The 13,490-nt window shown below is 51.0% G+C and overlaps 1 protein-coding gene across 1 annotated transcript in view; it reads right to left on the reverse strand.

Annotated features, from left to right (window-relative positions):
* Positions 1-13,490, reverse strand: part of EML2 (EMAP like 2) — a 63,998-nt gene that overhangs the window by 44,516 nt on the left and 5,992 nt on the right. Inside the window, exons 3-4 of the mRNA XM_077463328.1 lie at positions 12,813-12,936; positions 2,190-2,291 (exon numbers count right to left, since the gene is read on the reverse strand). Coding sequence (XP_077319454.1) covers positions 2,190-2,291; positions 12,813-12,936 — 226 coding nt within the window. The remainder of the gene's footprint in view (positions 1-2,189; positions 2,292-12,812; positions 12,937-13,490) is intronic.

Below are 13,490 nucleotides of genomic sequence, written 5' to 3' on the forward strand. Positions count from 1 at the left end.
ATCCTCATCCCCACAGAGTGTCCCTCGTCCCTACAGAGCTTCCCTCGTCCCTACAGAGCTTCCCACGTCCCTACAGAGCGTCCCTCGTCTTCATCCCTACAGAGCGTCCCTCATCCCTACAGAGCGTCCCTCATCCTCATCCCTACAGAGCATCCCTCATCCCTACAGAGCGCCCCTCATCCCTACAGAGCCTTCCTCATCCTCATCCCTACAGAGCATCCCTCATCCTTATCCCTACAGACATCCCACAGAGCTATCCCCATTCCTACACACATCCCACATCCTGATCCCTACAGACATCTCCCTGTTTACCTGGATGCCTTTTTCATGGTGTCCGTCCTGCTCTCCACTTCCTCATCACACTGACAGTTACACCCTTCTCTCAGGAGACACACCCAGCCTGGGGGAGGGGAGGGAACACAGACCGCATCCTGCTTACTTCACCGAGATCCCTACCCCCACCGACATCCCATCACAGAGATCCCTACCCCCACCGACATCTCATCACCGAGATCCCTACCCCCACCGGCATCCCATCACAGAGATCCCTATCCCCACTGAGACTCCTTTCCTGCACCGAGCCCCCTGCCGCCTCCCTGCACCAAGCCCCCTGCCCCTTCCCTGCACCAAGCCCCCTGCCCCTTCCCTGCACCAAGCCCCCTGCCCCTTCCCTGCACCAAGACCCCTGCCCCCTCTCTGCACCAAGACCCCTGTCCCCTCCCTGCCCCTTCCCTGCACCAAGACCCCTGCCCCCTCCCTGCACCAAGCCCCCTGCCCCTTCCCTGCACCAAGACCCCTGCCCCCTCTCTGCACCAAGACCCCTGTCCCCTCCCTGCCCCTTCCCTGCACCAAGACCCCTGCCCCCTCCCTGCACCAAGCCCCCTGCCCCTTCCCTGCACCAAGACCCCTGCCCCCTCCCTGCACCAAGCCCCCTGCCCCTTCCCTGCATCAAGACCCCTGCACCAAGACCCCTGCCCCTTCCCTGCACCAAGACCCCTGCCCCCTCCCTGCACCAAGACCCCTGCCCCTTCCCTGCACCAAGCCCCCTGCCCCCTCCCTGCACCAAGCCCCCTGCCCCCTCCCTGCACCAAGCCCCCTGCCCCTTCCCTGCACCAAGACCCCTGCCCCTTCCCTGCACCAAGGCCCCTGCCCCTTCCCTGCACCAAGACCCCTGCCCCCTCCCTGCACCAAGCCCCCTGCCCCCTCCCTGCACCAAGACCCCTGCCCCTTCCCTGCACCAAGACCCCTGCCCCCTCCCTGCACCAAGCCCCCTGCCCCTTCCCTGCATCAAGACCCCTGCACCAAGACCCCTGCCCCTTCCCTGCATCAAGACCCCTGCCCCTTCCCTGCATCAAGACCCCTGCCCCTTCCCCTGCATCAAGACCCCTGCCCCTTCCCTGCCCCTTCCATGCATCAAGCCCCCTGCCCCTTCCCTGCATCTAGACCCCTGCCCCTTCCCTGCACCAAGACCCCTGCCCGCTCCCTGCACCAAGCCCCCTGCCCCCTCCCTGCACCAAGCCCCCTGCCCCTTCCCTGCACCAAGACCCCTGCCCCTTCCCTGCACCAAGGCCCCTGCCCCTTCCCTGCACCAAGACCCCTGCCCCCTCCCTGCACCAAGCCCCCTGCCCCTTCCCTGCACCAAGACCCCTGCCCCTCCCTGCACCAAGACCCCTGCCCCCTCCCTGCACCAAGACCCCTGCCCCCTCCCTGCACCAAGACCCCTGCCCCCTCCCTGCACCAAGCCCCCTGCCCCTTCCCTGCATCAAGACCCCTGCACCAAGACCCCTGCCCCTTCCCTGCATCAAGACCCCTGCCCCTTCCCTGCACAAGACTCCTGCCCCTTCCCTACACCAAGCCCCCCTGCACCAAGAACCCTGCCCCTTCCCTGCCCCTTCCATGCATCAAGCCCCCTGCCCCTTCCCTGCATCTAGACCCCTGCCCCTTCCCTGCATCAAGACCCCTGCCCCTTCCCTGCACAAGACTCCTGTCCCTTTCCTACACCAAGCCCCCCTGCACCAAGAACCCTGCCCCTTCCCTGTCTATCATAGGTGAAGATGAGGATGAAGATTGCGCAGGCACGCCCCCCATACCTCCTGACATTACAGATTCCGCCCCCTCCTGAGTACACAGCGACCCATCCCCCATGTGTACACAGGGAGGGGGGGATTATAGTCTGGCTGTACACTCACCCATCCCTTCTCCCACTGCCACCCATCAGCAGCCGACTCCGAGCATCCGAGGCATCCCGCTTCATGAAGGATATCCGCTCCGGAGAGAGGGGGCGCCGGACACTGCGGGGACCAATCAGAGAGCAACGTCACCCTTCTCATATACCCTGCGACTACCTACCCTGTATACTGCGACTACCTACCCTCTGTATACTGCGACTACCTACCCTCTGTATACTGCGACTACCTACCCCTTGTATACTGTGACTAGCTACCCCCTGTGTACTGTGACAACCTTCCTTCTGTATACTGCGACTACCTACCCCCTTTATACTGCGACTACCTACCCCCTGTATACTGCGACTACCTACCCCCTGTATACTGCGACCACCTACCTTCTGTATACTGCGACTACCTACCTTCTGTATACTGCGACTACCTACCTTCTGTATACTGAAACTACCTACCCCCTGTATACTGTGACAACCTTCCTTCTGTATACTGCGACTACCTACCCTCTGTATATTGCAACTACCTATCCCCGTTATACTGCGACTCCCTACCTTCTGTATACTGCGACTACCTACCCCCTGTATACTGCAACTACCTACCCCCTGTATACTGTGACAACCTTCCTTCTGTATACATGCGACTACCTACCCTCTGTATATTGCGACTACCTATCCCCTGTATACTGTGACAACCTACCTTCTGTATACTGCGACTACCTACCCTCTGTATACTGCAACTACCTACCCCCTGTATACTGTGACAACCTACCTTCTGTATACTGCGACAGCCTACCCCCTCTGTATACTGCGACTACCTACCCTCTGTATACTGCAGGAGGAGTCTATCCTCTGTACCGTGTCTTGAAAAAGTATTCATACCCCCGACATTCCCCACATTTTGTTACAGCCAAGAACATAAATGTATTTTATTGGGATTTTATGTGATGGACCAACACAAAGTGTCACATATTTGTGAAGTGGAAGGAAAATGATAAATGATACAAATAAATATGTGAAAAGTGTGGGGGAGGGGCATTTGTATGGCGCCCCCCGGAGTCAATACTTTGTAGAACCCCCTTTCTCTACAAGTCTTTTTGGGGGTGTCTCTACCAGCTTTGCCCATCTAGAGAGGACATTTCTGCCCATTCTTCTTCTTTGTAAAATATCTCAAGCTCTGTCAGATTGGATGGAGAGCGTCTGTGATCAGCAATTTTCAAGTCTTGCCACAGATTCTCAATGGGATTTAGGTCTGGACTGTGACTGGGCCATTCTAACACATGAATATGCTTTAATGTAAACCATTCCATTGTAGCTCTGGCTGGATGTTTAGTGGGAGAGAATGATGTGCTCCAAGGCTCCATAAGCAATTGGCCTCCATCCCAAATTTGAATAAAAAGAGAAAAGGTTTGGTGGGCGGGACTTTGAAGGAGGCCAATCACTGTACAGAGTAAACATGTGGGGTATAATACACAGTATTGCTTTTATGGGTTCCAACAAACGGGGGAGTTTTTAGGGACTTTGAATGAGAGATGTACACCAAAGAGCAGTCTTGGCAAAGAACATTTTATTAGACCTCGTGAAATCATGTACAGCATACTGAGAGACACAAAATGCACACACAGAATCGCATAAATGCAGGGCGTGATAATAACCACATATAAATATTGAGGCCATGGTACTTGGCATATCACGGGGTAAAGACAAGTCCTGCACAACATGGGCCACTGGAAGGGCTGGACGGTGTAGGAAAATCTAGAGTGAAACAATATAAAAGACATAAAATCATCTGTATGGACATCATGCATGTATGTAAGCCCGACGCGTTTCGTTGGGGTATACCAACTCTTCGGAGGGGGAATGCAATGGTGATCTATAGAGAAACATTACCATATGGAATAATATTGTAGCTGAATAATAGGAATAAGTAATGGGCTGAAAGGGACAGGAATGGATATCCCTATAAATACATCCCCTGTATAGATGTGAACAGAGGATCAGAGCTGTTGGAAAGGTCCGGCATGGGAGCGGAGGAAGAGACACGTGGAAGGTCCGGCATGGGAGCAGAGGAAGAGACACGTGGAAGGTCTGACATGGGAGCGGAGGTAGAGAAACGTGGAAGGTACGGCATGGGAGCGGAGGTAGAGACACGTGGAAGGTCTGGCATGGGAGCAAAGGTAGAGACGTGGAAGGTACGGCATGTGAGCGGAGGAAGAGACACGTGGAAGGTCTGACATGGGAGCTGAGGTAGAGACACGTGGAAGGTACAGCATGGGAGCGGAGGTAGAGACACGTGGAAGGTCCGGCATGGGAGTGGAGGTAGAGACACGTGAAAGGTCTGGCATGGGAGCAAAGGTAGAGACGTGGAAGGTACGGCATGTGAGCGGAGGTAGAGATGAGACACGTGGAAGGTCCGCCTTGGGAGTGGAAATAGAGACACGTGGAAGGTCCGGCATGGGAGCGGAGGTGGAGACACGTGGAAGGGCCGGCATGGGAGCGGAGGTAGAGACACATGGAAGGTCCAGCATGGGAGCGGAAGGTAGAGACACGGGGAAGGTCCGGCATGGGAGCGGAGGGAGAGACACGTGGAAGTTACGGCATGGGAACGGAGGTAGAGACACGTGGAAGGTCCGGCATGGGAGGGGAGGTAGAGACACGGGGAAGGTCCGGCATGGGAGCAGAGGGAGAGACACGTGGAAGTTACGGCATGGGAACGGAGGTAGAGACACGTGGAAGGTCCAGAATGGGAGCGGACGTAGAGACACGTGGAAGGTCCAGCATGGGAGCGGAGGTAGAGACACATGAAAGGTATGGGATGGGAACGGAGGTAGAGACACGTGGAAGGTCCGGCATGGGAGCGGAGGTAGAGACACGTGGAAGGTCCAGCATGGGAGCGGAGGTAGAGACACGTGGAAGGTCCGGCACGGCCCCTTTAAAAAAAAGAAAAATTCTAAAAAAAAATGTCCTTTAACTAAGTGCATTGTGGGAAACGTTATGTTAATGCAATCACGAGATTGCAGAGGCGGCACTTCATTGGCGGGGTTTGGAGCTGCTTTGCGGCGCAATCCATCGCGCCAACATCTGCACAGCGCCCCGCCGGGTGCTTCGTTCTCAGTGTGAGAACAAAGTCTCTTCCGACGGGCTACAAAAAGATGGCCGCTGCAGTGAGGACTAATCCCCTTGTGTTCAGTGGAGAGGGGAGGCCCCTTCCCTCTCCACTGAACACACGGAGAAAGCCAGGAACTAGCTACAGACATGTCTTGAAGAAGTGCTGTGCTGCCAGGGACACAGATGTGAGGAGAGGACACTGCTGCTCCACTGATGGGCACACGGATGTAAGGAGGGGCTCCGCTGGGGACACAGATGTGAGGAGGGTCTCCGCTGGGGACACAGATGTGAGGAGGGTCTCCGCTGGGGACACAGATGTAAGGAGGGACTCCACTGGGGACACAGATGTAAGGAGAGGTTTCACTGGGGACACAGATGTAAGCAGGGGCTCCGCTGGGGACACAGATGTATGGAGGGGCTCTGCTGGGGACACAGATGTATGGAGGGGCTCTGCTGGGGACACAGATGTAAGGAGGGGCTTCGCTGGGGACACAGATGTAAGGAGGGACTCCGCTGGGGACACAGATGTAAGGAGGGACTCCGCTGGGGACACAGATGTAAGGAGGGACTCCGCTGGGGACACAGATGTAAGGAGGGGCTCCGCTGGGGACACAGATGTATGGAGGGGCTCAGCTGGGGACACAGATGTAAGGAGGGGCTCCGCTGGGGACACAGATGTAAGGAGGGACTCCGCTGACGGGGACACAGATGTAAGGAGGGACTCCGCTGACGAGGACACAGATGTAAGAAGGGACAAAGATATGAAGGAAAATCTCAAAACACTACATAAACTAGTGAACATAGAAAATGATACTGTGAAACATAAGTGATAACACAAATGTTGTAAAACAACAGCAATAATATTAAAGTTCCAAATGCAAAGGAAAACAGAGCCACAATTAAATGGCAGAGAAAGGTGATCTTCTCACTAGAGGTAGAGCCTTCTATATAAAAGGTGGCTATTCCTTCACCAAATAATCAGTGCACCCCACAGTGGTAGGTGAATAATCTGGTAGGTGAAAGTCATTGTGCAGGACTGTGCCCGCTCACATGCGGAAGCTGGATGGCAATAGGCAAGAGAGCTTCTTCCCCGGATGGTTAGACATAAGACATTGAGAAAACAATGGAGACTTCCATGGCGTAATACAGTTTATTAAAAGGTTAAAAACAAAAAGGTAAAGCCGAGTGGCCAATAACATAGGTCAGTGCCTGCCGGGCACTGGGGCTGCTCGCTCGTCTGGTGTGGATCTCAGCGTGTATGCCGGTCGCCACCTCCGTGGTCAGCGTGCATTCCACCCGGCGAAAACAACAACCAAAGACCCGGAAGTAGGAGATCACGTGACCAGGTACCCATCCGACATATGTTTCGTAATAACGTCTTCAGGGAAGCGGGTATGGTTACGTTTCTTTATAGATCCCCATTGCGTTCGCCCCTGAAGAGTTGGTATACCCCAACGAAACGCGTCGGGCTTACATAGATGCATGATGTCCGTACAGATGATTTTATGTCTCTTATATTGTTTTACTCTAGATTTTCCAACACCGTCCAGCCCTTCCAGTGGCCCATGTTGTGCAGGACTTGTCTTTACCCCGTGATATGCCAAGTACCACAGCCTCAATATTTATATGAGGTTTTTAGCACGCCCTGCGTGTATGCCATTCTGTGTGATCCTTTTTTTGTGTCTCTCAGTATGCTGTACATGATTTCACAAGGTCTAATAAAATGTACTTTGCCAAGACTGCTCTTTGGTGTACATCTCTCATTCAAAGTCCCTAAAAACTCCCCCGTTTGTTGGAACCCATAAAAGCAATACTGTGTATTATACCCCACATGTTTACTCTGTACAGTCTATTGCCGACTCTAACAGGTTTTCTTCTAAGATTGTCCTGTATTTGTCTCCATCCATCTTCCCATCAACTCTGACCAGCTTCCCTGTCCCTGCTGAAGAAAACCATCCCCACCACATGATGCTGCCACCACCATGTCTCACGGTGGGGATGGTGTGTTCGGGGGATGGGCGGTGTTAGTTTTCCCCACACACAGCGTTTTGCTTTTAGGCCATAAAGTTGAATTTTGGTCTCCTCTGACCAGATCACCTTCTTCCACTTGTTTGCTGCCCCCTCCCCCACATGGCTTCTCACAAACTACAAACAGGACTTCTTATGACTTTCTTCCTCCAATGTCTTTCTTCTTGTCACTCTTCCATAAAGGGCAGATTTGTGGAGAGACGACTAATAGTTGTCCTGTGGACAGATTCTCCCCCCTGAGCTGTGGATCTCTGCAGCTCCTCCAGAGTCACCATGGACCTCTTGGCTCTTCTCTGATGAATGCTCTCCTTGCCCGGCCCGGTCAGTTTAGGTGGACGGCCGTGTCTTGGTAGGTTGGCAGTGGTGTCATACTCTTTCCATTTTCCGATGATGGATTGAACAGAGCTCCGTGAGATGGTCAAAGCTTGGGAGATTTTATATAACCCAACCCTGCTTTATACTTCTCCACAACTTTATCCCTGACCTGCCTGGTGTGTTCCTTGGCCTTCATGATGCTGTTTGTTCATTAAGGTTCTCTAATGCCCCGTACACACGAGCGGACTTTTCGACATCCAAACTCCGACGGACTGAGTCCGGCGGACTATCCGATCGTGTGTGGGCTGCAACGGACTTTAGCGAAGCTAAAGTCTGACGGACTTTAGAAATGAAGCATGCTTTAAATTTTCCCGACGGAACTCCGCCGGACCCGGTCCCCTTTGAAAAATCCGCTCGTGTGTGTGCTACTCCGACGGACTAAAACCGACGCTAGGGCAGCTATTGGCTACTGTCTATGAACTTCCTACGTCGAATCCAGTCGTACGTCATCACGTTCGACTCCGTCGGAGTTTGGTGTGATGGTGTGTGGTAAAGTCCGTTCGGTCGAAAAGTCCGCCAGAACTCCGTCGGAACTCCAGCGGAACTCCTTTGGAGGTCTGTCAGACTTAATTCCTCTCGTGTGTACGGGGCATAACAAACCTCTGAGGGCTTCACAGAACAGCTGTATTTATACTGAGAGGAAATGACACACAGGTGGACTCTATTTACTAATTAGGTGACTTATTAAGGCAATTGGTTCCTCTAGATTTGAGTTAGGGGTATCAGAGTAAAGGGGACGGCATACAAATGCCCCTCCCCCCACACTTTTCACATATTTATTTGTATCATTTATCATTTTCCTTCCACTTCACAATTATGTGACACTTTGTGTTGGTCCTTCACATAAAATCCCAATAAAATACATTTATGTTTTAGATTGTAACATGACAAGATGTGGGGAATGTCAAGGGGTATGAATACTTTTTCAAGGCACTCTATACTGCGGGAGGAGCCTATCCTCTGTATACTATGGGGAGAGCCTATCCTCTGTATACTATGGGAGGAGACTATCCTCTGTATACTATGGGAGGAGCCTATCCTCTGTATACTATGGGAAAGCCTATCCTCTGTATACTATGGGAGGAGACTATCCTCTGTATACTATGGGAGGAGCCTATCCTCTGTATACTATGGGAAAGCCTATCCTCTGTATACTATGGGAGGAGACTATCCTCTGTATACTATGGGAGGAGCCTATCCTCTGTATACTATGGGAGGAGCCTATCATCTATACTATGGGAGGAACCTCTCCTCTGTATACTGCGGGAGGAGCCTATCCTCTGTTTACTATGGGAGGAGCCTATCCTCTGTATACTATGGGGAGAGCCTATCCTCTGTATACTATGGGAGGAGCCTATCCTCTGTATACTATGGGGAGAGCCTATCCTCTGTATACTATGGGAGGAGCCTATCCTCTGTGCCTATCCTCTGTATACTATGGGGGGAGCCTATCCTCTGTATACTATGGGGAGAGCCTATCCTCTGTATACTATGGGAAAGCCTATCCTCTGTATACTATGGGAGGAGACTATCCTCTGTATACTATGGGAAAGCCTATCCTCTGTATACTATGGGAGGAGCCTATCCTCTGTATACTATGGGAGGAGACTATCCTCTGTATACTATGGGAGGAGCCTATCCTCTGTATACTATGGGAAAGCCTATCCTCTGTATACTATGGGAGGAGACTATCCTCTGTATACTATGGGAGGAGCCTAGCCTCTGTATACTATGGGAGGAGCCTATCATCTATACTATGGGAGGAACCTCTCCTCTGTATACTGCGGGAGGAGCCTATCCTCTGTTTACTATGGGAGGAGCCTATCCTCTGTATACTATGGGGAGAGCCTATCCTCTGTATACTATGGGAGGAGCCTATCCTCTGTATACTATGGGGAGAGCCTATCCTCTGTATACTATGGGAGGAGCCTATCCTCTGTGCCTATCCTCTGTATACTATGGGGGGAGCCTATCCTCTGTATACTATGGGGGGAGCCTATCCTCTGTATACTATGGGAGGAGCCTATCCTCTGTATACTATGGGAGGAGATTATCCTCTGTATACTATGGGAGGAGCCTATCCTCTGTATACTATGGGGAGAGCCTATCCTCTGTATACTATGGGGGGAGCCTATCCTCTGTATACTATGGGAGGAGCCTATCCTCTGTATACTATGGGGAGAGCCTATCCTCTGTATACTATGGGAGGAGCCTATCCTCTGTATACTATTGGAGGAGCCTATCCTCTGTATACTATGGGGAGAGCCTATCCTCTGTATACTATGGGGGGAGCCTATCCTCTGTATACTATGGGGAGAGCCTATCCCCTGTATACTATGGGGGGAGCCTATCCCCTGTATACTATGGGGAGAGCCTATCCTCTGTATACTATGGGGGAGCCTATCCTCTGTATACTATGGGAGGAGCCTATCCTCTGTATACTATGGGAGGAGCCTATCCTCTGTATACTATGGGGAGAGCCTATCCTCTGTATACTATGGGAGGAGCCTATCCTCTGTATACTATGGGAGGAGCCTATCCTCTGTATACTATGGGAGGAGCCTATCCTCTGTATACTATGGGGAGAGCCTATCCTCTGTATACTATGGGAGGAGCCTATCCTCTGTATACTATGGGAGGAGCCTATCCTCTGTTTACTATGGGGGGAGCCTATCCTCTGTATACTATGGGAGGAGCCTATCCTCTGTATACTATGGGAGGAGCCTATCCTCTGTATACTATGAGAGAGTCTATCCTCTGTATACTATGGTAGGAGCCTATCCTGTGTATACTATGGGAGGAGCCTATCCTCTGTATACTATGGGAGGAGACTATCCTCTGTATACTATGGGGAGAGCCTATCCTCTGTATACTATGGTAGGAGCCTATCCTGTGTATACTATGGGAGGAGCCTATCCTCTGTATACTATGGGAGGAGCCTATCCTCTGTATACTATGGGGGGAGCCTATCCTCTGTTTACTATGGGGGGAGCCTATCCTCTGTATACTATGGGAGGAGCCTATCCTCTGTATACTATGGGAGGAGCCTATCCTCTGTATACTATGAGAGAGTCTATCCTCTGTATACTATGGTAGGAGCCTATCCTGTGTATACTATGGGAGGAGCCTATCCTCTGTATACTATGGGAGGAGACTATCCTCTGTATACTATGGGGAGAGCCTATCCTCTGTATACTATGGGAGGAGCCTATCCTCTGTATACTATGGGAGGAGCCTATCCTCTGTTTACTATGGGGGGAGCCTATCCTCTGTATACTATGGGAGGAGCCTATCCTCTGTATACTATGGGAGGAGCCTATCCTCTGTATACTATGAGAGAGTCTATCCTCTGTATACTATGGTAGGAGCCTATCCTGTGTATACTATGGGAGGAGCCTATCCTCTGTATACTATGGGAGGAGACTATCCTCTGTATACTATGGGGAGAGCCTATCCTCTGTATACTATGGTAGGAGCCTATCCTGTGTATACTATGGGAGGAGCCTATCCTCTGTATACTATGGGAGGAGCCTATCCTCTGTATACTATGGGGGGAGCCTATCCTCTGTTTACTATGGGGGGAGCCTATCCTCTGTATACTATGGGAGGAGCCTATCCTCTGTATACTATGGGAGGAGCCTATCCTCTGTATACTATGAGAGAGTCTATCCTCTGTATACTATGGTAGGAGCCTATCCTGTGTATACTATGGGAGGAGCCTATCCTCTGTATACTATGGGAGGAGACTATCCTCTGTATACTATGGGGAGAGCCTATCCTCTGTATACTATGGTAGGAGCCTATCCTCTGTATACTATGGGAGGAGCCTATCCTCTGTATACTATGGGAGGAGCCTATCCTCTGTATACTATGGGGAGAGCCTATCCTCTGTATACTATGGGGGGAGCCTATCCTCTGTATACTATGAGAGAGTCTATCCTCTGTATACTATGAGAGAGTCTATCCTCTGTATACTATGGTAGGAGCCTATCCTGTGTATACTATGGGAGGAGCCTATCCTGTGTATACTATGGGAGGAGCCTATCCTTTGTATAGTATGGGAGGAGCCTATCCTCTGTATACTATGGGAGGAGCCTATCCTCTGTATACTATGGGGAGAGCCTATTCTCTATACTATGGGAGGAGCCTATCCTCTGTATACTATAAGGGGAGCCTATCCTCTGTATACTATGGGAGGAGCCTATCCTCTGTATACCTCTGGAGGAGCCTATCCTTTGTATACTATGGGAGGGGCCTATCCTCTGTGTACTATGGGAGGAGCCTATCTTCTGTATACTATGGGAGGAGTCTATCCTCTGTATACTATGGGAGGAGCCTATCTTCTGTATACTATGGGAGGAGTCTATCCTCTGTATACTATGGGAGGAGCCTATCCTCTGTATACTATGGGAGGAGCCTATCCTCTGTATTCTATGGGAGGAGCCTATCCTCTGTATACTATGGGGAGAGCCTATTCTCTATACTATGGGAGGAGCCTATCCTCTGTATACTATAAGGGGAGCCTATCCTCTGTATACTATGGGAGGAGCCTATCCTCTGTATACCTCTGGAGGAGCCTATCCTTTGTATACTATGGGAGGGGCCTATCCTCTGTGTACTATGGGAGGAGCCTATCTTCTGTATACTATGGGAGGAGTCTATCCTCTGTATACTATGGGAGGAGCCTATCTTCTGTATACTATGGGAGGAGTCTATCCTCTGTATACTATGGGAGGAGCCTATCCTCTGTATACTATGGGAGGAGCCTATCCTCTGTATTCTATGGGAGGAGCCTATCCTCTGTATTCTATGGGAGGAGCCTATCCTCTGTATACTATGGGAGGAGCCTATCCTCTGTATACCGCAGGGGTTCTCTGCTGTACTGACCAGTATCAGTATGTCTGAAGTGCTATCCTATATCTGTCTGTCTATGGTGACCTCTGCCTGTATGTCTGGGCGGAGTCAGGGATGTATATCTGGCGATGTGTTCAGACTTCTTGTACATTACAAAGGTGATGAGCAGCCAGTAATTGTTCAGTTTCTGTTGCCAGCTGTGTGGCGGGTGAGTTCTGATGGGTAGCTGATCTTTATGTTAGCTCATGTGACATAGATGGGGTGTACATACCTTTTGGAGAACACCGGGGTGCCACCTTTTTTGGGGGAGGAAGGTGAGGTAGACATGGCGCTCCTCCTGCGGGGGGTGAGGCCATTCTGTGATGAGCGCGGTGGAGGCTTCACTACATGGGGCCCTAAAAAGACACATTGTATCAGATTCATGGGGCCCTAAAAGGACACATTATATCAGATTCATGGGGCCCTAAAAAGACACATTATATCAGATTCATGGGCCCCTAAAAAGACACATTGTATCCGATTCATGGGCCCCTAAAAAGACACATTGTATCCGATTCATGGGCCCCTAAAAACACACATTGTATCAGATTCATGGGCCCCTAAAAAGACACATTGTATCTGATTCATGGGCCCCTAAAAAAAACACATTGTATCCGATTCATGGGCCCCTAAAAAGACACATTGTATCCGATTCATGGGCCCCTAAAAAGACACATTGTATCCGATTCATGGGCCCCTAAAAAGACACATTGTATCAGATTCATGGACCCCTAAAAAGACACATTGTATCAGATTCATGGACCCCTAAAAAGACACATTGTATCAGATTCATGGACCCCTAAAAAGACACATTGTATCCGATTCATGGGCCCCTAAAAAAACACATTGGGGGTCGTTTACTAAGGTGAATGTGCTGCGCTGGTTCATACCCTAATTTGTGCGCCAGATA

This window comes from Lithobates pipiens, unplaced genomic scaffold (assembly GCF_037356315.1).
Source record: "Lithobates pipiens isolate NorthernLeopardFrog02 unplaced genomic scaffold, aLitPip1_a1.2 Scaffold_3, whole genome shotgun sequence".
NCBI lineage: Eukaryota > Metazoa > Chordata > Amphibia > Anura > Ranidae > Lithobates > Lithobates pipiens.